Source organism: Hemiscyllium ocellatum, chromosome 22, assembly GCF_020745735.1.
Source record: "Hemiscyllium ocellatum isolate sHemOce1 chromosome 22, sHemOce1.pat.X.cur, whole genome shotgun sequence".
NCBI classification, from domain to species: domain Eukaryota; kingdom Metazoa; phylum Chordata; class Chondrichthyes; order Orectolobiformes; family Hemiscylliidae; genus Hemiscyllium; species Hemiscyllium ocellatum.
In genome coordinates, this window is record NC_083422.1 from 35,576,218 (window position 1) to 35,601,057 (window position 24,840).

The 24,840-nt window shown below is 39.2% G+C and overlaps 1 protein-coding gene across 13 annotated transcripts in view; it reads left to right on the forward strand.

The window, feature by feature from the left end:
- The window catches only part of LOC132826283 (fibroblast growth factor receptor 2-like), a 189,647-nt gene that overhangs the window by 78,783 nt on the left and 86,024 nt on the right, over positions 1-24,840 (forward strand). For 3 of the 13 annotated variants that reach the window (XM_060842060.1, XM_060842071.1, XM_060842072.1), the window contains exons 1-2: positions 15,957-16,078; positions 21,012-21,247. In XM_060842060.1, the coding sequence (XP_060698043.1) occupies positions 16,044-16,078; positions 21,012-21,247 (271 nt within the window). In that variant the 5' untranslated portion in view covers positions 15,957-16,043. Of the gene's footprint in view, positions 1-14,528; positions 14,684-15,455; positions 15,480-15,951; positions 16,079-18,143; positions 18,551-18,720; positions 19,133-21,011; positions 21,248-24,840 lie in introns of those variants that run through there. The other 10 variants (XM_060842065.1, XM_060842067.1, XM_060842069.1 and 7 more) reach the window with 9 other exon arrangements.

The following is a 24,840-nucleotide window of genomic DNA, read 5'->3' on the forward strand; positions in this document are numbered from 1 at the left end:
CTCCAAACCCTTCCTATTCATATACCCATCCAAATGCCTCTTAAATGTTACAATTGTACCAGCCTCTGCCACTTCCTTTGGCAGCTCATTCCATACACATACCACCTCTGTGTGAAAAAGTTGCCCTGAGATCTCTCTTATATCTTTCCCCTCTCACCCTAAACCTATGCCCTCTAGTTCGGACTCCCCAACCCCAGGGAAAAGACTTTGCTTATTTATCCTGTCCATGCCCCTCATAATTTTGTAAACCTCTATAAAGTCACCTCTCAGCCTCCGATGCTCCAGGGAAAACAGCCCCAGCCTATTCAGCCTCTCCCTGTAGCTCAAATCCTCTAACCCTGGCAACATCCTTGTAAATGCTTTCTGAAAACCCTTTCAAGTTTCATAACATCTTTCCGATAGGAAGGAGACCAGAATTGCACGCAATATTCCAATAGTGGCCTAACCAATATCCTGTACAGCCGCAACATGACCTCCCAACTCCTGTACTCAGGACTCTGACCAATAAAGGAAAGCATACCAAATGCCTTCTTCACTATCCTATCTACCTGCGACTCCACTTTCAAAGAGCTATGAACCTGCACTCCAAAGTCTCTTTGTTCAGCAACACTCCCTAGGACCTTACCATTAAGTGTATAAGTCCTGCTAAGATTTGCTTTCCCAAAAATCCATGATGGTTAACAAGTCATGGTCCTCAGTTTTAGTTCTCAGGAGGGGACCTACATAATCAATTATAACTTGTGTGAAAGGTTCTTCAAATGTGGGAATTGGCAGCAAAGGTGCTGGTTTTATTATTGCCTGTGGCTTACCTACCATTTGGCATGTATGACATGATCGGCAGAAGTTAACCACATCCTTGTGCATTCCAAGCCAATAAAAATGTTTTTGTACCTTAGCCTGAGTCTTTCATACCCCTAGCTGACCACCTACAGGAAGATCATGTGCTACCCGAAACGCCAACTGTCTGTATGCTGCCGGCAACACAACCCGGTGCACTTTGGCCCATTTGTCCTCTGCACTAACCCGCCGTCGTCTCCATTTCTGTCTTAGGATTCTGACTCTCAGATAACCCTCCAGAATGTTCTCTGCCTCGTTTTCAGAGTATGCATCCACAAAGACCTTTTATCGTCTTGTCTTGCTGTTGCAAGCCCCTTAGTCTTTCAGGAGTAAACACCTGTGTCTGACCCTCTGCCTGTTCAGGTTTATCCTGAACCATTACGTCAAAGAGGATATCCACTAACTGAACCTCAACTCCTTCATCTTTTCCTTTAGTTTTCACTTTGTGCTGTGACTTATGATGGTGGGATCTGATTACCGTGCAGTCTGGGAAAATACCCAGATATTTCTGCTTTAACTCCACAGTTTATTGGTCTTTCTTTGGCTTCTCCACAACAAAGGGTGTCACTCCCATCTTGCATCGTGCTAAGTCATTCCCCAAAACAAACTGAATTGCTGGAACTGAAATTCTGTCAATCACTCCCACTGTAACTTCCCCAGTCTTGAGTTGGCACTCCAACCTGATCTTACATAGGGGAATGCGATGTCCATTTCTGTCCATCTATTCCACAAATTGCCACACTCTCGGTAACAGATCAGGAAGAGTGCATATTCGCTCATCTCTTACTATCAGTGACTGGTTCCTGTATCTGTCAAAATTATAAGATTAGGTTAGATTACTTAGTGTGGAAACTGGCCCTTCGGCCCAACAAGTCCACACCTACCCTCTGAAGAGCAACCTACCCAGACCCATTCCCCTACACCTAACACTACGGGCAAGTTAGCATGGCCAATTCACCTAATCTGCACATCTTTGGACTGTGGGAGGAAACCGACACAGACATGGTGAGAATGTGCAAACTCCACACACACAGTTGCCCGAGACGGGAATTGAACCTGGGTGCATGGCGCTGTGAGGCAGCAGTGCTAACCACTGTGTCACCGTGCTGCTCCAAACTTCTTGTCCTTCTCCCCCTGTTCTTGCTGAGTAAACGTTACCCACAGAGGTGAATTCTTTGTAGATATCAGGTACTAACTCTATATCGAGCCCTTGCCTAGGCTGTGCACTCTCCTGCAGCTCCTCAGCTCTTCTTGGGGTCTCCTTTACTAACTTCACTAATACGACTGATTTTAGCTTCTTTTACCACATCTTTTCCAACAGTGCCTTTTTTTAACAGCCAGCACTGTGTCTTTACATGTCCCACCTTCTGGCAGCAAAAACACCTTTTCCCAGTGCCCTTCTGAAACCACTGGCACTGTAATTTTCTGTGTCCCATTCCATTACAGTGAAAATACCCGAGGCCTTTTACCCAAGCATGGGAGACCCTCATTCAAAAGAAACTGACTTGGAAAAAACTTAAATGGAGGAATATGTTTCTTTGAGAGCACCTGTCGGCAAAAGGAACCAGAGGAAGGAATGCCAATGATCTTAAGGCCAAGGACAAATTCCACCTCCAGGAAACACCTGCCAACTGTGGATCAGAGTTGCAGCTCTAGGATCGGGCTCATCAGTCACATAAGGAGGCCCCAAAGAACCCATAAGCAGTGACAGAATTTTCTAGACGGGTAATCACTTACCAGCGAGTGATTGCTCAAGAAAAAAAAGATCTGAGAGCAGACTTAGAAGAAGCAGTCTGGAGTTCTCCCCATGGTGCTGGCCAACATTCATCTTTTGAATTAGATCGCCTAGTTGTTTATCACATGGCTGTTTACACACAAGATTCCCATTAATCGCTATGATTGTATTTGTTTGACTACACTTAAGCGACTACAGTTAAAGCATTTCACTGCCGAGAGAGTTCACTTAGATATCCTGACCTCATGAAAACTGCCTTTATGAAGTTTTTTCCTTCTACCTTGTTTGGTTACTAAGAATGTGTTAAGTATAGGTTGGATATATCCCCAGTCTTGACGCCCTTCAATTGGTTGTTTGCAGATGTGTTCCCTTAGTCAGGTTTAAGATATATATGATGGGAGGGAAAATTGTAGCATGATAGCACATATTGCTGTCCAAAGTTTAGGACATAAAGACAAAAGCTAATTTCGAATTTTTTTAAAAAAACATTTCTGGCCGTGTCTATAAAAATGCATATGTATATTCCTGGATAAGAGAGGATGTTCTAAATCCACATGTGAAGGACATGTTATTTTAGAAGTCACAATAATGGTTATAATTCACTACGTCTCTGAAATAGCCATTGCTCTGCATTTTTCATAAGTATGAGATTGATCTGGGAAACTGTGCACTTAATGGTGAGTAAATTTTAATTAATAGCCTTATCATTAAATTTAAACTAATTGCCTTCTCAGTATGCCAGAGATATTCAATTTAATTCAAATGAATTGGATCCAGAAAGCATCATTTCTCTCTTCAAATGTCTAACACCAGATTGAGGAAATGTCTGCAGTATGCATTCCAGGATTTTTTGGAGATAAGAGGGTGAGTTGGACTGGTTTAGATTTGTGCATCCAGATGGTAGCCAGGCCCTGCCTTAGCTGTCAGGAGATAGTGGCCAGAGTTAACAGTAGAAGGACAACATTATGATATGACATTTTTAGTTGGTTGCATTTCTTTTTTTTTTAAAAAGTCATCATTTATGAACATATTAATAGAAACAGTATCGACTGTTCTCTAAATCATGTTTAAGTACATTTAATAGAGGAATGGATAGAATGTGAAGAGAATTTGATGCAGTGACAGTGTTTCTAATGACTGTGGTTTCTGTAAGCGTAAGACATTAAGTACTTACAGTTAGGAACAAACAATTTGTTGAAGTAATAGTTTAAAATAGGTAAATTGTTAGCTGGGTTTTACAGTGGGATGGACTCCCCCTGAACTGTCTCGTCGGCTACCACCATTCTGTCCAGAAACCCAGCTGCATTCCCAGTGGTAATATATTGGGGGCAACCTTAACTGGGTCAAAGTGTGACTTCCCTGATCTGGGAGGAAGTCTCATCCTAACAGAGGCTGAATACTCTGATAGATGACAGCTCTGTAATCCTAGTAGCACCAGGATTGAATCGTGGCCATTGCTTAGACTAAAGGAAATCCACAAAGTTGAAGAGGAGATGGACCCTAGTCTTATATTGGATATATCAGTGAAGTTGATCAGTTCTGCTTGATAGATCCCTGCAAGTGAAAGGTGGAAGGCAAGGAGTGTGCCAAATTTTATTGCACAGATGGGGTGAGATAAGGGGGTACAAATTTGGGAGGGGAAGGGTGGGATGGTCGTGGAGTTGCTACTGAAGAGCACAGAAGATTTCTCCAAAGAAATAAAGATCCCAGGCTACCCTCTTTTGCCTCCGCTTTCCCCAACAGTGTATAAAATGTGACGGAAGGGGAATTAGGTCCTTAAATTTATAACATTTGAATGGAGAAGTCAAAGCCATGCAGCAGAATGTTGCTTTGGGTAAAGTCAAGCAGAACATCAGGAAGTGACTGAAAGTTTAATAGCAAAAGCAGGCCATATGTGACTAAGGGCTCATTAGGGCAAAATAATAAAAAATAAAAGATGCTATGTTAAATGGAAGATACTATATATAAGTCGATTAAATGAAAGACACAGAGTTAAATAGGTTTGGTCCAGTTGTCATTACTGACACATAGTTGCAGGGTCACTGAGGTTGTGACTAAACACAAGATAAACAAAATGGCAACCAGGTGTTGGGTAACCCTGATTAAGAATGAATGTGATAAAGGCAGCAGGGAGAAAATACCTTAATTCAAAAAAAAGTCACAGTATAGAATCTATGTGGGTGGAGTGAGGAAGTAACAAGTGGTTGGAATGGCTTATAAGCAACAATCATAGTGTTGGACTGTCCTTAAATAAAGGAGCATTCAACACATGTAATGCAATATAATCTTGATGAACTATAATCTTTCAAGTAGTCTTGACCAATATTTTAAGGAACAAGTAATAGAGCAGGCTATTTTACATTTAGTGCTGTGTAGTGACGTAAAAATAATTGGTAATCTTATTGCAAAGAATAATCTGGGGATCATGTACAATTTATTTCAAGATTGAGTCTGTTATGGTCTCGATAAAGATTGATAACTTTCAAAAGGTGATTACGATTCCTGTTGACCGACTCAAAGAAATTATAAGACAACAATTCAAGTTGTTACACATTTACTCTAGCAAGTAAACTAAAAACAACATCAATTAGACATTTCTTAGAGAAAAGTGATACTCAAAACTACATTTACAAAAAGCCCTTGTTAATGCTTGAATGATAGACTCAGAAGAAACTCTCTATCATAACGTTTTTACTCTCGAGATTTGATGTTCTTGAAAATCAGACATTACATTGTATTGAAAGGTCAGTATCCTAATGACAATCATGATCAGATTTTGACTATGGTTGACAATTGTCTTTCATGGTTTCAGGTTTTTCTAATGTTCACATCTGTGAAGCAAGTCTTAGGCAGTCATACAAACAAATTGTTGTCCTCTTTAAATGCAGGATTATTTTAAAGTTTGTTCCCACAATTTAAATTTTATGTTCGTATCCAGGTTTAACTGCACCTCCTACTTTCAGTTCATTCTTCTGTAAATAAAATCTTCAGCTGCCTGAAGAACTTCATTAAAGTTACCTCAGTGATCAGATCAAAGATCATGATGCTCTTTCTTCAGTTAGTTTGCATTCTTTTAATTACTTTTGTTCTTGTTTTCCTACTCAGTATGAACTTCTTCTAACTCTTTTCTTGAATGACTGCTTTGTCATTTTGAGGTTTTAATTTGCATTTAATAACACAGAATTCTTTCTTGTAGTTCCATGATATCAGTATTCGTTACAACTGAGTCATTTGGTTTGAAAGAGCTGCTTCCCTTTGTTCCATCAGTTTTTGATTGATACTACTGTCTGTGTTGATATCTCTTGCTTAAGATCTGCCTGCAGGTTTAATTCAGCTAGCTGCAATTCCTCTCCAACTGCCATTTCTGTCAATTTGATTTTCCACTGGTGCTTTAACATTGGTAGTCTGAGCTTTTGACTCACCTTTGGTTGAAATGTTAATTTTCACATCAAGAATACAGATAAAGATGTTTGCATGTTATTTGATTTCCCCTGTACATTTTCAAGTTCAACATCTTTACTGGATTTCTCTGACACATAACTGGAGAAAGCAGCATTTTGTTTCCAGTGAGGACATTTTCCAGTATAAAATTAACACCACCAAGAAATAATTTTAATGTAATTAAACTACTGGAAATTAAATTTTTGATTAACTTCATTCATAGAACAAATTTACATTCACCTCATTGCCTTCGTTTAAACATTTTTAAAAAGGGATTTTTAGATACCACATTCCGTAACTGTACTGAGGCTGTATCTCTTAAGAATATTAATATGTTTGCCTGCTTTACCAGACAAAAAAATGTGACAACTACACTCTTGAATTACAGTTTTCATAATTCTTCATGCTCTGTCTTTCCATTGGTAAATAAAATTGAAGCTAGTAGTTAGTCACAAACTCCCCCGTTGACACAGTATTTCCTGATGCCATGCTATGCTCTCCTATAAATGTCTAGGTTGTACATTTTAATTTCGAAAAATCTGCCTTGACAAGACCCCCTTAAGACAAAAAGAATATATCGGTCCCCTTCAATCATACTTTTTCCCCCATACTGAATTTTTGCTACTGTGACGATATCTGTCTTTTTCTTTTCTTCATCATAGTGAACAGAACACTGGTTACAATCAGCTCTCTCGCCTCTCCCATGTTCTGTGTGGGTTTGAAAACAATGTTCTGCTGCTCCTCACATGTTTGTGGGACAATTTGTAGTCATCAACCATTGTTGTAGCTACCCCAGTCATTCAAAATCTTCTAGGTTGGACCATATTCCCAAAGGGACACTTTTTAAGTTCTTTCATTAATCTTCTCTCAAACGCTTTCAAAATCTTACTTAATCTTCATAGCTCTCTACCACCTATTGAATATCGTTTCCTTTTCCCTTGTAAATTCCACTAGGTGTTTGAGCCTGCCTTTGCTTAAATTTCTAAACTCTTGTCTGGATGGTTTGGACACTAAGTTACTTCCTTACATTGCTGTTTTTTAAAAAACTCTTTTATTCACTGTGGAATATGGGTGTCGCTGGCAGGGCCAGGATTTATTTCCCTTGAGAAGGTGGTGGTGAGCTGCCTTCTTTGACCAGCTTCAGCCAAATGCTGTCTAATTTTGTAGCAATTTTATTAAAATAATGCAAAATACATTTCAACTCCATCAACTAATGTTGGCACTCTATGAATATTTCTTCCTAAATCTGAGCTGAGACTTCAATCCAAGCCATCATATGATCGAGACGTTTCTTTTGTTGATATCAATTTGCCTCAATTTCTATCCATCACTGGAATTTGAGGTTAGTGTTTTCTAATTTTTCTTCTCTCCTTCCCTTGAATTTGAAATTCAAATTCAAGTTTTGCTTTTTTTTTTGCTTTCTCTTTTTCCCCTTTCTTTCCATTTTAAAGTTCAGGTTACTGAATTTGTGACTGAATTCTAGCTAATTCATGTCTGAAAATTGGTGTTTTCTTAGATTATGTTTTGGCATTGTGTCTTTGATTTCAGATGAGGTGAAGAGTAATGTATGACCTGTACTAAGGTTTGTCAACCATCAGGCCTATATGGTGTTGCTGATAAAGATTAAAGATGCCTGAGTTGCTTTGCTGGAAAGAAGGAAGTAAAGCAAAAGAGGGAAAACTATAGACCAATTAGCCTAATCTTGGTTAAAAAGCAAATTACTGTGGATGCTGAAATCTGAAACCAAAAGAGAAAATGCTGGAAAATCTCAGCAGGTCTGGTAGCATCTGTAAGGAGAGAAAAGAGCTGACATTTTGAGTCTAACTGACCCTTTGTCAAAGCTTCAGTTTGACAAAGGGTCAGTTAAACTCAAAACGTCAGCCCTTTTCTTCTCCTTACAGATGCTGCCAGACCTGCTGAGATTTTCTAGCATTTTCTCTTTTGTTTTCAGCCTAATCTTGGTCATGGGTAAGATCCTGGAATCCAAGCCAAAATTTGGGATTTTTGATTACTTTGAGTGTACGGTAAAATAGGGAAAAGTTAGCATGATTTCCTCAAAAGGAGATCATGCCTGACAAATCTGCTAGAATTCTTTTTTGAGGAAGTAACAAGCAGGTTAGACCAAGGAGAGCCAATGGATATTATCTACCTGGACTTCAAAAAAGGCCTTTACAAAGTCCCGCACAGGAGGCTGCTGAGTAAGATAGGGGCCCATGGTGTCAGAGGCAGCAGAGAATAGTGATAAAAGGGTCCTCCTCAAGATGGCAACTGTTGACAAGTGTTATTCCACAAGGGTCAGTGCTGGGTCCACAATTTTTCACTTTATACATTAATGATCTAGATGAAGGAACTGAGGGCATTCTGGCTAACTTTGCAGACAATACAAAGATAGGTAGAGGAACAGGTAGTATTGAGGAGTGGCGGAGGCTACAGAAGGATTTGGAGAGGTTAGGAGAACGGGCAAAGAAGTGGCAGGTGGAGTACAATGTGGGAAAGTGTGAGGTCATGCACTTTGGTATGAAGAATAGAGGCATGGCCTATTTTCCAAATAGAGAGAAAATTCAGAAGACTGAAGTGCAAAGAGACTTGGAGTTCTAGTCCAGGATTCTCTCAAGGTAAACTTGCAGATTGACTCAGTGGTTAGGAAGGCAAATGCAATGATCGCATTTATTTTGAGAGGATTTGAATATAAAAGCAGGGATGTACTACTGAGGCTCTATAATGCTCTAGTCAGACCACATTTGGAGTATTATGGACAGTTTGGGCCCTATAATCTCGGGAAGGATGTACTGACCCTGGAGCATGTTCAGAGGAGGTTCAAGAGAATGCTCCCAAGAATGAAATGCTTAACATATGAGGAACGTTTGAGGAGTCTGGGTCTACGCTCGATGGAGTTTAGAAGGATGAGGGGGGATTTATTTGAAACATACAGAATACCGAATGGCCGAGACAGAGTGGATGTGAGGAAGGTATTTCCATTGGTAGGAGAGACTAGGACCCAACGGCACAGCCTTAGAGTAAAGGCAAGACCCTTTAGAATGGAGATAAGGAGAAACCTCTTCAGCCAGAGAATGGTGAATCTATAGAATACATTGCCACAGAAGGCTTTGAAGCCAGGTCATTAATTATATTGAAGACTGAATGAGAGAGGTTTTTGGAGATCAACGGTTATGGTGAGAAAGGGGGAGAATGGTGGTGAGAAACTAATCAGCCATAATTGGATGGTGGAGTGGACTTGCTGGGCTGACTGGCCTAATTTCTTCTCTTATACAGGTATAGACAGGAGAGATCAAGTGAATCCTGAGATTATTATAAAGGTAGTAGAAGTATACTTCACTTGGAAATCCGGAGGGCTGAAAGGTGACATAAGGTAACTTTGGTGAATAGCGTTAAGGAAAATCCAAAGAGTTTTTACAAATACATTAAGGACAAAAGGGTAACTAGGGAGAGAAAAGGGCCCCTCAAAGATCAACAAGGCAGCCTAGGTGTAGAGCCGCAGGAGATGGGCGAGATACTAAACAGGTTTTTTGCATCAGTGTTTACTGTGGAGAAGGACATGGAAGATATAGAATGTAGGGAAATTTGCGGTGACATCTTGAAAATATCACAGAGAGGAAGTGCTGGATGTCTTAAAATGGATAAAAGTGAATAAATCCCCAGGACCTGATGAAGAGTACCCTAGAACTCTGTGGGAAGCTAGGGAAGTAATTGCTGGGCCTCTTACTTAGATATTTGTATAGTTGATAGTCACAAGTGGAAGACTGGAGGTTGGCTAACGTGGTGCCGCTTTTTAAGAAGGTGGAAAGGACAAGCCAGGAACTATAGACCAGTGAGCCTGATGTCGGTGGTGGGCAAGTTGTTGGAGGGAATCCTGAGGGACAGGATTTACATGTATTTGTAAAGGCGAGGACTGATTATGGACAGCCAACATGGTTTTGTGTGGGAGAAATCATGTCCCACAAACGTGATTGAGTTTTTCGAAGAAGTAACAAAGAGGATTGATGAGGGCAGAGCAGTGGACATGATCTAAATGGACTTCAGTAAAGTGTTCGACAAGGTTCCCCATGGGAGACTGGTTAGCAAGGTTAGACCTAATAGAACACAGCAAGAACTAACCATTTGGATACAGAACTGGCTCGAAGATAGAGGACAGAAGGTGGTGGTAGAGGGTTGCTTTTCAGACTGGAGGCCTGTGACCAGTGGAGTGTCACAAGGATCGGTGCTGGGTCCACTACTTTTTGTCATTTGTATAAATGATTTGGATGTGAACATAGCAGGTATAATTAGTAAGATTGCAGATGACACCAAAATTGGAGATGTAGTGGAGAGCAAAGAAGATTACTTCAGAGTACAAAAGGTTCTTGATCAGATGGGCAAATAGGCTGAGAAGTAGCAGATGGGCTTTAATTCAGATAAATGCAAGTAGCTGCATTTTGGAGATACAGTTCTTAACAGGACTTATATACTTAATTGTAAGGTCCTTGGGAGTGTTGCTGAACAAAGAGACCTTGGATTGCAGGTTCATAGTTCCTTGAAAGTGGAGTCACAGATACTTAGGATAGTGAAGATGGCATTTGGTATGCTTTCTTTTATTTGTCAGAGCATTGAGTGTAGGAGTTGGGAGGTCGTGTTGCAGCTGTACAGGACATTCAAAGTTTGTGCGAAGATTTGTAGCTCGGGTGCTCGTTGTTGTGGTTCTGTTCGCCGAGCTGGAAGTTTTTGTTGCAAACGTTTCGTCCCCTGGCTAGGCGACATCATCAGTGCTTTGGAGCTTCCTGCGAAGCGCTTCTTTGATGTTTCTTCCGGTATTTATAGTGGTCTGTCCTTGCCGCTTCCGGGTGTCAGTTTCAGCTGTCTGCTGTAGTGATTGGTATATTGGGTCCAAGTCGATGTGTTTGTTGATGGAGTTTGTGGATGAATGCCATGCCTCTAGGAATTCCCTAGCTGTTTTCTGTTTGGCTTGCCCTATGATAGTAGTGTTGTCCCAGTCGAATTCATGTTGCTTGTTGTCTGCGTGTGTGGCTACTAGGGATAGCTGGTCGTGTCGTTTCGTGGCTAGTTGATGTTCATGTATGCGGATTGTTAGCTGTCTTCCTGTTTGTCCTATATAGTGTTTTGTGCAGTCCTTGCATGGTATTTTGTATACTACATTAGTTTTGCTCATGTTGGGTATCGAAGGACTAACACGCAGACAACAAGCAACATGAATTTGACTGGGACAACACTACTATCATAGGGCAAGCCAGACAGAAAACAGCTAGGGAATTCCTAGAGGCATGGCATTCATCCACAAACTCCATCAACAAACACATCGACCTGGACCCAATATACCAACCACTACAGCGGACAGCTGAAACTGACACCTGGAAGCGGCAAGGACAGACCACTATAAATACCGGAAGAAACATCAAAGAAGCGCTTCGCAGGAGGCTCCAAAGCACTGATGATGTCGCCTAGCCAGGGGACGAAACGTTTGCAACAAAAACTTCCAGCTCGGGCTACTTTTGGAGTATTGCATGCAATTCTGGTCTCCTTCCTATTGGAATGATGTTGTGAAACGTGAAAGGGTTCAGAAGAGATATATAAGGATGTTGCCAGGGTTAGAGGATTTGAGCTATAGGGAGAGGCTGAATAGGCTGGGGCCTTCTTTCCCTGGAGCGTCAGAAGCTGAGGGGTGACCTTATAGTGGTTTATAAAATCATGAGGGGCATGGATAGGATAAATAGACAAGGTCTTTTCCCTGAGATGGGGGAGTCCGGAACCAGAGGGCATAGGTTTAGGGTGAGCGGGGAAAGATATAAAGGGGACCTAAGGAGCAACTTTGTCATGCAAAATGTGGTGCGTGTATGGAATGAGCTGCCAGAGGATGTGGTGGAGGCTAGTACAATTACAGCATTTAAAAGGCATGTGGATGGGTATATGAATAGGAAGGGTTTAGAAGGATATGAGCCAAGTGCTGGCAAATGGGACTAGATTAGATTAGGATATCTGCTCAGTGTGGATGAATTGGACTGAAGGGTCTGTTTCTGTGTGTACATGTCTATAACTATGTCTTATGGTGTTATGGATGTGGCGTTCACATGTGGAGATATTGGCAATATACTTGAGCTTGCCCTGGTTAGACTGGTAGCTTCAAATCCAGAAAGTTGCTGAGAATGTCATTGTATTTGGAGATTAGTTAAAGAGTCTTCTGAGTTCATGAAATTCAGTAGTTTTTGGGGAGTAGTAGAGTTGTACAGCACGGACTTTGGCCCAACTTTCTCATTCCTGAAGAAGGGCTTATGCCCAAACATTGATTCTCCTGCTCCTTTGATGTTGCCTGACCTGCTGTGCTTTTCCAGCAACACATTTTTCAGCTCTGGTCTCCAGCATCTGCAGTCCTCACTTTCTCCAACACATCCGACTAGATATACTAAATAAGTGATATTCATTCTGAGTTCTGAGGAAGGGTCACTGGACCCACAACGGTAACTCTGATTTCTCTTTACAGAATTTGCTAGACATGCTGAGCTTTACCAGTAACTTCTGTTTTTGATCCTAAATAAACCTAGTCCCATTTGCCAGTATTTGGCCATATCCCTCTAAACTCTTCGCATTCATATACCCATCTAGATGCATTTTAAATAATGCAATTATACTAGCCTACACCACGTCCTCTGGCAGTTCATTCCATGCACGCACCACCTTCTGTGTGAAGATGTTGCCTCTTGGTTCCCTTTGACATCTTTCCCCTCTCACTTTAAACCTATGCCCTCTAGTTTTGGATGCCCCTCTCCTAGGGAAAAGACCTTGATTATCCTTTTCCATGCCCCTCATTATTTTATAAATGTCTATCAGATCACCCTCAGTTTCCAATGCTCCATGGAGAATAGCGCCAGCCTATTCAGCCCCTCCCTACAACTCAAACCCTCCAAACTTGGCATCATCCTTGTAAATCTATTCTGCACTATATCAAGTTTAACAACATCTTTCCCATAGCAGGGGACCAGAATTGAACATACTATTCCAAAACTGGCCTAATGAATGTCCTGAAAATGTGTTGCTGGAAAAGCGCAGCAGGTCAGGCAGCATCCACGGAACAGGAGAATCGATGTTTCGGGCATAATCTCTTCTTCAGGCTTATGCCCGAAACGTTGATTCTCCTGTTCCTTGGATGCTGCCTGACCTGCTGCGCTTTTCCAGCAACACATTTTCAGCTCTGATCTCCAGTATCTGCAGTCCTCACTTTCTCCTAATGAATGTCCTGTACAGCTGCAACATGACCTGCCAATACCTATACGCCACGCACTGACCAACGAAGGAAAGTGTACCAAACACCACCTTCACTTTTCACTCCTTTCTTCTTTGGATTAGCATTACCGGCAACTTGGCTGATGTACAAGATACATTATTAATGGGGAGCATGGAAAAACTTTTCTTGGTTTAGTTTTGTACCCAAATGGGGGACATTCTTGTGGACAGAAACCTTTACCCAAATCCAGTATAGTAAGTGTATTGAGAAACGCGTATCAGCTGAGCTTTTGTTTTTGAATATTTTACAGTACATTATTTTTGATTTCAAAATGGCTGCCAATGTCTATTTAGAAATAAGACTCGAGAGTTCCCTTCACAAGGTGAATTGTTTGTTAGTTTTTGATTTTCAAAAACATATGAATCTAGTTATCTTCAAATCTTTTCTGATGCAGATTTGCTCAAAGTTCTAAATAATATAAATCTGCTCAATTTAAGCAAATATGATTTGACAGGTAATAATCTAAAGGAAAAAGGAGAGAAGAGGTATGGTTACCAGAAACAGTCAATAAACTGCATCCTTAAACAAAATAGCAGCTTGGGATTGGTAGTGTGATTGATCCCATTTCAGAAACGTTCCCCTCTGTACATAAGTTGATTCAAAAACGCAATTGGACTTGAGTTACCTGTCTTTTAAAGTCTCATTTAGTCCATTAGAAACTTTATTTTCCTAAACCAAGTTTTTCACTCCTGTCAGCATGAATGATCCTTAATCTCTTTCAAAGTAATTCAGATCTTTAGAAGAATAACAAATACTGGCGCCTGTTTGTAAAATCAAACAGACCTTTACAGCTGATTTTGTCACTTAACTCAGTTGTGTGAATTGAAGCTTTGTAATGAACTCACAGGGCAACTTCTACATATTTACAGTGTAATGTGGTTGGGCCGAATTGCCTGTTTGTGAAATATATTGTCTCTTTGGTGGTACAGTAAAAAAACAATCATGTGCATTGTTTCCAATTCTGCTAAGTACAGAAGAATTTATGGAATTGGATAATAATGTAAGCATGCAGCTGTCTCTTTATCATGTGTAAATTAGGCGCCTTTTGAGGTGTGGTGACTTTAAAATAAGGTTTACTTGTGGATAATGAGATAAGATAACTCCGCCTTCATATATCTACCACAGAGGGAGCTATCTGTGCTTAATATGTAAGGGTAGAGTCAAACATTTTTGTGGTTTCAGTCATATTTCTGTAGGTGTTTATGGAATTGTTTCAAAGCTGTACAGGAGGGGGAGAAAATGATTCCATTGCACTTGGGATGTCAGTCAAACAGATGGGCAAGTTTTGAGAGCGAGAGTTAAATCAAGTGGAGCAATCACTGGACAGCCAGTTACGAACCAGCAATACATTGCGGACAGCTCCAGTGCAGTAATTTCTGGTTTGTGACTTTTTAAAATATTATATGTGATGTTTGTTTTCTTTGTAAATGAGTGGAATTGCAAAATGCTGCAACTTTTTTCATTATTTTGTTTTACCCTGTAAAATGCTTTATACTGAATTTTCACAGTCTAGAGAATTATTCAATATTCTACTGTTACGGAACAATGGTTACTGGAAATTATCATTAGAAATTCAGGCAAACAATCGCATTCTACTATAGCAGAACAAGGAACTCGGTGCAGCCTTTGCCTGAATTTGCACTAAACCATTGCCTTGAGCAAAGAGTGCCCAAGTGCGGGGAATGTAACATCAGAAAATTATACTTAGCATTTTTCAGGCAACAGGCAAGACCATGATTGGGCACAACTGTAGGGCTTAACATTTTTGTACTTCCAGGTGCCAAGAGCAATCTGGCAGATCAGTCTAATTTTGCAATGCTGCAAACTATGGATTTCTGAATTCTAATCAAACAAAGTAGAAGCAACCTCTAATGGCAGAATTGAGTACAGCAACAGAACAATTTACATTTTCCATTGGTTTCTAATCATGTAACTGCCAATCATCAAGTCAGTACATTGAATTTGTTAAGCCCGAGTGCATGTATCTGTATTCGCTGATCACGATTCCCATACAAGCTCATAAACTTATTGTTACTCTGCAAAAAAAGTAGTGAGAAGAAACCACCTACTTTCTAGCAGAGATGGAAGGAAGAAAAACAGTTCAACCTAATCTATTCGTCTTTATCACTCCATATGAGTTTGAACAAAGCTCATCCCTGAATCTAACCATTTGAGGTAGGATAATGTATAACATACTTGCTGCACTTTATTAAAAATAACTAATGTTTACTGTTTGAGATTGGAATGTGCTGTCCTGATAAACCTGTGGCTTACATCCCGTAATTTACTTCTTTATTTATAAACACTATCACTATTAACTTGTGTAGTCAGTTTATTATGACAGTAATGGAGAATTTCAGTAACTCTTAGAACTGTTACAAATATATATAGTTTCTGATTGCTTTTGGACTGTGGTATCTCCAAAGGACTTTTGAGACTAAAGGCTCCCTTTGAACCAGTTCCAAATCTGCATCATGCTCAATACAAGCGAACAATGTTTAGAAATAGTTTACATTTTAAAAGCTCCTCCCTTTTTTGTTTTGCCTCGCTCCCATACTGTCAAAGTGTACTTTGAAGTAATTAATAGCAGTTTGAAAGACACAGTATTTATTCTGTGTGAGAACAGGCTCTGTTCAGACGTTCTGGCACCATTGTCTGAATGAGTATTCTAAAGTAGCTTGTCTATTTGGATAATGTAGTGGCAGATTCTGCTGTTCTAAGCTTGCAGCTGAGACAAAAATGAGCATTCTCCTCTCAGAAGACTTCAGCATAAGGTACTATGTAATACCATTATGCTTCTTAAGGAACTTCGTAACCTGAATTTTTGATTCATGTTACCATAAATCTGTTTATGATTGTATTAGAAATGCATTGGAAATTAATTTGAAAATTTAATATTTTTTGTTTTTCTTACTTTTAACATTTTAATGTTAATTTCTTTGTAAAATGATGCAGGACAGTCCCAAACCAGTACTTAATGTACATTGAGAAAAATGACAGTGATTTGATGTTGGAGACTGTCTGATTGATCTCCATATCTCTGGATCATGGAAGGCCAAATAAACAGCTATTATTTGTGTTCATGATCAGTACTGAGTTAGTTTTACCATTATTTGGTAATGTTCATCTGTTGAAGCTTGGTAAAGATAGAATTTGGCTGAAAATGTGTTGCTGGTTAAAGCACAACAGGTTAGGCAGCATCCAAGGAATAGGAAATTCGACGTTTCGGGCATAAGCCCTTCATCAGGAAAGATAGAAACAATCTACAAAGATAGAATTTGGTTCAACTGTGATGCATCTGATGGTTCAATAGTCTGCCTGCACTCAACGTAGACTCTCATGGTAAAACAATGACACTTTGGACAAAGTAATAGATCAAGAGGTAGACGTTCACTTTGAAGCATGATCCAAGATGATCCAAATTTTTCATTGGCGGAAGTGACAAAATCGGAGGGTAAAATTTTCTGGTTGTTTCTTGGTAAATGTGACAGTGGCCGTGTATCCAACTTGATAAAGGGCATTTGTAAATGTAATTCTAACAGGAAATGAAAGATTAATTGAGTTCTGTTGCCTAGAATGAATAACTAATATAACGTGGTTCTTGTGTTGAGACAAAACTTAATTTTTCCTTGCAGTTGGCAGTGCATTCCAATTAAGTGTTAAAGTGCTAGCCTGCCCTATCAGAGTTTTCTGCACTTTATTATCGGAGAGCTTTGTTCAACTTATTCCCTATTCTGAATTTCTCGGCTGCTTATTGATGTTTCAGTATAAAATTTAGAGTGGCAGTTTTTTTAAAAAAAGGAAGTCCCTGAGGTCTTTCAAGAGTTTGATATATTGTTGGAAGTAGACAAAATAAAATAGACCCCTTTTTTTTAAAGGGGGTGCAGATACTTTGAATGGGGTCCTTGTCAATCCCAGCTCTTGTTTAAGACTTGAGGCTATTGTTGTCTTTGCTGGCTGAAGGCTGATGGCTTTACTGTCCTTGGTTCCAAGTCTGTTGAGCAGTGTCTATTTGTCCATTCACACTCCACTGGGGGGCTCAATAATAGGCTTATTAGGTTTACCATTCGCATTCAATGGGACCTTGAAGGAGGTCGAAAGCAGCCAATCACTTTACAAACTCTGTGAATAGATTATGGTTCTATTCAAAAACATAACTGGCGTGAAGGATCCCTCAAGCTTGCTGTGATAAGCTTTTCCCTCAAAATATCCCATAATGGAATTGTTTACTATGATCATTGTTTTTATATTCTTTGTTGCAAACACTCCTTTTTATTTTTCCACGTTGTGTAATTGCTATCCTTTTAAGAAAAGCAAAGCATTACTTTATTGGTAAGTCATTTAGCCAAATGAGCTGCTGTTGATTGATTGCTGTTCTTTCAGCCTAAAGGAGTATACTCCCTGAATTGCTGTTAAAGGAGAGAAAAAAAATGCCGTCTGTCTTGTCATGGTGTAATCAAAATGCTGCTTTCTAAAGTACGAATAGGTAGATGTTAGTGAATGTGCCAAAGTCCCATTTTTTGTGTCTGCATTCAGTTTGAATGCAGCAGCAACTAATCTTGGAAATGTTTGCTCATGTTGTAGGGAGTAAACTTGAGTTGGGGGGTATGCCAACAAACTGTACGCCAAATTCTACATGCTGTAAACCAGAGGAGTTACAGCCTGGCCCGCAGAGTTAAACATTACTGAAAGCTGATTTGATTGGCAGAGTCCGTTCGCTATGTTTGTTTGATGGAGCTCCGTTCAGGAACAGGTTCAGATTACAAAAAAGGGGAGTGACCAAAGAGGGGAGAGAGGGGGGAAGAAAAGATTTACAGGCATCACAAGGCTTTTTGAGTTTGCAACGAACTTGTGAATGAAGTGTATCCAGCAGAACCAGGGCTGCAGTGTCTGCTTTTATCCTGTAACGTTGGCGTCTTTGTTTTCTCACAGACACACCAGCAAGACGATTGTAATCGCTTGTGATTTAAATTCCTCCTTAATAAGGAAAGAAGTTGCTTAGAGAAATGGACACTTTTTGAAAATGCGAGAGCCGCATGTTGGATGTGTGTTTTTGGGTCATGTTTTCACTGATCCCAAATAATCGAGTTTTCCTCAGAAACTTGTGGCAGTTGGATCTAAGTAGTCCAGGCACAGCTTTGTTTCTAGAGGACTACCCAAGGGACCCCGCATTCCTTACTTTAATTCATCTTGTGCGCTCGCCTGCTGCGGGGAGCGTGGGTCATATTCTTGCTGTGGTAGTGAAGGTAATTCTACCAAGTAGTGTTGGATTCCAGACAAATATTGTATGCCAAAAAGTTGCACTTGAATGTAATCTGTTGAAATCAAAAAAATTCTTATTTCATGTTTTATTTGAATGCTACATTTTAGTGGCCGTAAGGGACAGAAAAAGGAAAACGAGCTCAGGCTGAAAAATAATGAAATGTCTGTGGTGTGTGTGATAGCTTATTTGAAGTTAAATTACATTAGTCACTGTAGAACAAGTGCTCACTTGCTTACTATGCGTGGAGAGACCTTTTTTTATTTGGCTTGCAGGAATGCAGTACTTGTCTCAATTTAAGCCGCCTTTCCCATGTTTAGAATGAATTGGGCAGGTATGTGATGAGGTGAAAATGGCTTGAAAAACGGGTGGCATTGAGGCCATCAATCAGATTAGTTTGACAGCTCCTCCCCAGTGTAGTCTGTGGAGGGAGACAAAGTTCCCTTTCAAAAAAAACTGTAGCTTTCACTTTGTGAGGAACTCCGTGAAGGATTGCTGTGTATTTCTGTACTACTGCAAGGAGCCAATATGTGAATACTCAGGAGAAAAATGCTGTGATCAACTCGAGGTATTTCTTAAGACCAGTGTATCACTTTTCTAAACATAATTTTCTTTTTACTTCTCATAATGTGATATATCTTTGAGATTGTTTCGTATATTTCTGTTTTCAAGTAAGGAAAACCTTCAATTTTTATACCACTGAGCTGGTCCAGTATTGTTTAACAGCATGCTTTGATGTCATTTTCAATGGAAGGACTATAAATTGTTACTTATAAGAGGAGGAAAAAATCTGCAGTTTGCTACAATCCAAAGTCTGCTGGCAATGCAATGGGGTGAAAAGGTAGACCAGTGTGGAATGAATTCGAGGTTGTAGAAAGAGATCAACTGACAGCCTGTCAACCTGTATATTTTGCAGAAAATACCGTTGGGCTAAAAATGGAATAAAATGTTTACCACTATTATCGATTGAATTATGTCTATTACAGCGAGTTACAATTTTAATGGTGTGAAGATGTTCTGTAACTGTAAATCATCTTAATTTTGCACTGAGTGCATTAAAAGTTAGATGAATATTTAAGAAAGCATTTTCAAAAAATGTTAACAAAATTTGTTATGGAAAGAAATTGTTTCTTTTTTCATGTTAAGGTTGTGATCCATTCGAAATCTATGTTCTGTCAAGATTGTGAAGTATCAAGTGTTATGGTCAGATGTTATTTTAGTTAGTATATTGATCTGAAATTTTGGATTGTCTGCTCAATATGGTAGGTAAAAACAATGACTGCAGATGCTGGAAACCAGATTTTGGATCAGTGGTGCTGGAAGAGCACAGCAGTTCAGGCAGCATCATGAGGATCAGTAAAATCGACGTTTCAGGCAAAAGCCCTTCATCAGGATAGTTGTCAATATGCAAGTTAAATGTGTTCGAGGATTTAAAATCCGCTGAACTGAAAGATCATTTTGAACTAGGAGTAACTTAATCAGTGATCACCACTGGAGCGTCATAGAGTTGTGCAGTATGAACAAATTTAATTTTCATTAATTTCAGCTGTTACTGGTAGGTCACTTTAGAGAAAAGCCAGAACTGGAATTAGATTTCACTCAAACTCTTCAATCAAACAAAGGTAGTATAGTTTGTCATTGAAAGGGTTAAATGAAGTTTAAGTGAACCTTTTTTATGATCAAGATTGGAGCCAGATATCACTGTCAGAGACGTTTATTCTCAAACATTGATTTTATTTTCATCAGTTGTTTTTCCAACTATGTAAGGCTGCTGTGTTGATGTATTTTGACCCATGTGTTGACTCAGGTCAGAATGTGTATTCCTCAGGTTGTGCAGCTTTGTTTGCTGTCACAATCTCACTTGCCTTGTGCTTGTGCTGGAGGACAGTTCTTTGCATTGAGTGAAACTGGGTCTCTTTGCATTGGCATCTTTGATGCCATCTGAAAAAAACTTGAGTATGTATGCATTCATTTTTCAAGTATAATCGCCAGGAAGGTTTTTTATTGCATTTTTTAGGACAGCAGTTCGAACCTTACTTTCTAATAAAATATTAAAAATCCTAATTGCGAAAAGAGTGCAAGAAGGAAATTGTATGAAGACAACTTCAGTACTAATTATGAATTCTTTTCACTCTTTAATCTTCTTGATACATTTCATCGTAATATATGACATGAATGCTCAGCTTTCTAAGTTTGATGCAATAGGAAAATGAAAAACTAAAGGTCACCCAAGTTATACAGGGCTAGTGAAGTAACCTTTTTGAAAGTAGATCCTTTAGTAAGTTCCTTGTCTGAAAATTTTAACCAATGGTTTTTCAATCATGAGCAGTTGCTGTCACTGTTTAAAACTAACATGATTTTCAGTTTTGGAACTGCAGATATTCCCCTTTGAATTGAAATAAGCTTCCACAATCATTCCCCTGACAGGCTAATTCTTCTTTCTGCAGCTTTTCAAGTGAGGAGCCACACAGTAAAGAAGAGGACATTGGTCTTTCATGCCTATACACAAGAATTCAGATGGGATTAGAGTCCAAATGGAGTTCCAGCAGCGGTCTAAGGATCTTCACTAAAAGGATGCCTAGTTATTGTTACTTAGTCTGCTGGGCCATGTTAACCATGGCAGCACTAGCTGTAGCAAGGCCACAGTTTAAGTCTGCTGATAATGGTGCATCAGAAACTGAAGGTAAGTTAAATTGCATTGATTATACCTCCAATAGAAGTTATTGCACCAAAGAAAACTAAAGGCAGCTGTAATGTAATTTACCATTTTACTTTTCTAATCTTGCATATTTTGTGTTTAACTGGCCTCCAATAATTAAATTCTGTATCTTGTTTCCTTTATGTTGGGATAACTAGAAAATTATTTTACGAGAATAGGCTTTTGAGCTTGATGTTTTGCATTTAATTAATGTACACTTGTTGACATATTGGTTTATTTTTGTAAAGTCCATGTCTTCAAAGTTTCTCCTATTTTGAAGTTACGTTTTGTTTCTTGTAAGACTTTCTAATTTCTCCACAAAAGAAGTCACAAGCAAGTATTTAAATACTTAAAATGAAAATAGAATGGGATTTAAGTGAAGTGCATTTAATTGTAATTTCGAAGTAGCTTTTTCTGAGTGACTTCCAGTGATTGAGAAATCACCCTGATATAGCATCTACTAGGTTTACTTGAATTGCTGATTATTTTGGCAGTGACCTAGAGATTCCATGTGGCCATTCTAGGAAGTCAGTGGTAGATGTTGTTGCATTATAAATGTCAAAGGTGGATTTTAGTGTGATAACTTTTTTTTTAAAAAATGAAGGTATGTCAGGGCTTCTGTCAGTACTCTTATTTTTATTTCACTGGTGATCTTGGTAGGTTTGTAACTCATTACCATTGCCAATTTCAGATTGTAACCAAGGATGCATGTATGAATGGAGCTTAACATTACTCCATTGTTTACTTAAATTAGGTTTTCTTAACTGATGGTTAGATAAATGAATGAAGGCTAATATCTCTGGTTCTGTCGACAGTCAAGGGAAATTGCAGTCAGTATTTTCACTTGGAGGTAATCTGAGAATATAGACAGAGCAGTTAGGTTTTCATCACCATTTAATGAGACTTATTACTTTCCTCTTGTTGGGATTTTTGGGAAATTGTTTAGTGACAATCTTATGCTGATCTCAGCTGGTCAACTGCACCAGTCATTTGGATTTACATAAGCAAGAATACAAGAGTAGAACTTAGTTTATTGCAGAGTAGGATTTCCAGTTTGAGTTTTTTCAGTTAACTATGGTTCTTGGGGGGGGGGGTGGGGGGTAACAGCAGTTCTATAAATTTCTTTTTTGAGAAATGTGGCATTGCTAAAGTGCCTGCTTTTATTTTGCATATGTTTCAGCAGTACATTGTTAATTGTGAAATATTGAAAGCCGAGCGCTTGAAAGCTTATGTAAATGCAGTGCTAGTTCTGCTGTTTGGTGAGATAAAGGAAAGGAATGCTATTGAGAAGTATTCATACAGCAAATTAAAAGACCAGGTGAAAACAATGAAAGCTAAAGCTTTAATGGAACTATCAGTCCTGCAGTTTTATTTTTTTCCATTCCCTTCCTTTGGGGAAATGCCTGGCCTCCACTTGGCAACTGCCCAAGTTGAAGTATTTGAAATCACAAATTCACTGTGGGGAACTCTGGGTGCAGACCCTCATCTTATGACTGAACGGTGTAGCCTGCTGGCACATTCCTGAAAGTGGCCCCACAGTAAGACGCTATTTGGGATTGCAGCCCTAAAGTGAAGCATGGACCTTTTATAGCCATCCTGTTTAGCCCATATACCATTCTACCTTGCATTTTCAAGATATTCCATGTAAAAAACTGGAGTGTACATGCAAAATCTGCTTACTTGTTGGTGGCGTTTTTTCTTTATCATATTTAAAGTTGAAGTAAAAATGTTTATTGTGAAGTTCCAACTTTTAGTTTTATCAGAAGAAGAATGCAAATGTACTCTGCCCTAGTCTTCCTAAGCTTTGCATATTCTGATTTAGAAGGCAGTTGACCAGCCTACCTTTGCCTGTGCTTATTTCTGAATAAGTTGCTAGGAAGTTTGAGAAAGTGATCAGAGAATGATTTTTCTCTTTTCTCCCGCAACAACATTTGCATAATGCTTCACTCTGAAAAGCTGTCCATGCTGGAGATCAGAAAGGCACTGACATAACCAATGAATGCTGTGTCCTCCTACTGTCATGGTCTCTTAATTTTTTAATATTTAGCTGTGCAATTCTCAATTGAAATATCAAGGACACAACTTTTGCAATTCGTCACTGCAGTTAAAGGCTTGTAGCAATGTAGATTCAGCACTCTAAAATGATAATGATTCTTTCAGAGTCAAACCCTAAAACACATCAGTCTATCCAAACATGTTTAGAATACAAATATTGGCTTATACACCACCTTCTAAAAGCTTTTTTAAAAATTGAGCTTGTATCGCTCCCCATCTTTAGAAGTGTCAAAATGTATACTGAGATATTGCACTTCAGAGGTTTGGATTTGCTCTGCAATCCCCACAGTCTGATTTGCATCAGTTTTGTACATCTGAATTAGACAAGTATTGAATCCAACACAGTTTGAATCAGACTCCTTTGGAGACTTTGCGCCACTCTGCCATTAAAATAGGTGTTGAGCTGAAGTATAACTGTCCTACATTAACCTCCCTTTCCATTTCCATTAAACTGAGCCTGGAGCACAGAAGCAGCTCTTTGGAGAAATGAAATGAAAAACTAGAGTTGGCTGGTCTTTCAGGAGTTTTTTTTAAACTCTTATGCCCATTTGGCTTGTGCTTCAGTGCAGGGGGATTGAAATAGGCACCTGGCTGACAAGCATTCAGCCCCTGCAGGTTTTTCCAAGCTAAGGGCAAAGCTTTAGCAAAATACTTGTTTGGACTGTGAAACAGGAAAAAATCAATACAATTTGAAAATTTTTTTGGGTGTTGTATAGCTTTTTGTAATCATGAATTAAAAGAAAGACTGATTGCTTCTTTAATACTGCTCAGAAACTCTGAAAGTTAATAAAATTAAGACCTGTAAAATATTAATTTCACAATTCAGGAGAGTTCAGACAAAACAAATGTGGTCCTATGTATCTTAGTTTGTCAAACTTAGCTTTTCTTCCATTTGAAGGCAAACTTAAACCTTTTTCTGTAACTCTGCGTACAGTGAGAATACACTCTAATGGTTTTTGAGAAGATTTGTAGCTCAGGTTCATAAGTTTGTAAGTTTGATGGAAGATTTGTTTTCAGACGTTTCTTCACCATACTAGGCTACATTATCAGTGAGAGTCTCTGGTGAAGCAGAGGTGGTATGTCCTGCCTATTTATAGGTGTTGGTTTCTTAAGGTGGGTGATGTCATTTCTGGTTTGTTTTCTTCAAGGGAAGGTTGATAAGATGTAAGTTGATGTGTTTATTGATGGAATTCTGGTTAGAATGCCATGCCTGTCAGAATTCTCATGCATGTCTTTGTTTCCCCTGACCAAGAATGTGTGTGTTGTCCCAGTCAAAGTGATGCTCTTTTTTGTCTGTATGTATGGAAACTAGTGATAGTGGGTCATGTCTTTGGTGACTAGTTGGCGTTAGTGTATCCTGGTGGCATGTTTCCTGCTTGTTTATCCGGGTTCCTTTCGTTTCATTAGCTGTTGTTTATGTTGGTAGATTTGTGGGCTACCATGATGCCAAGGGATCTGAGGAGTCTGGAAGTCATTTCTGATATGTCTTTGACGTAAGGTAACGTGACTATAGTTTTTGGTTG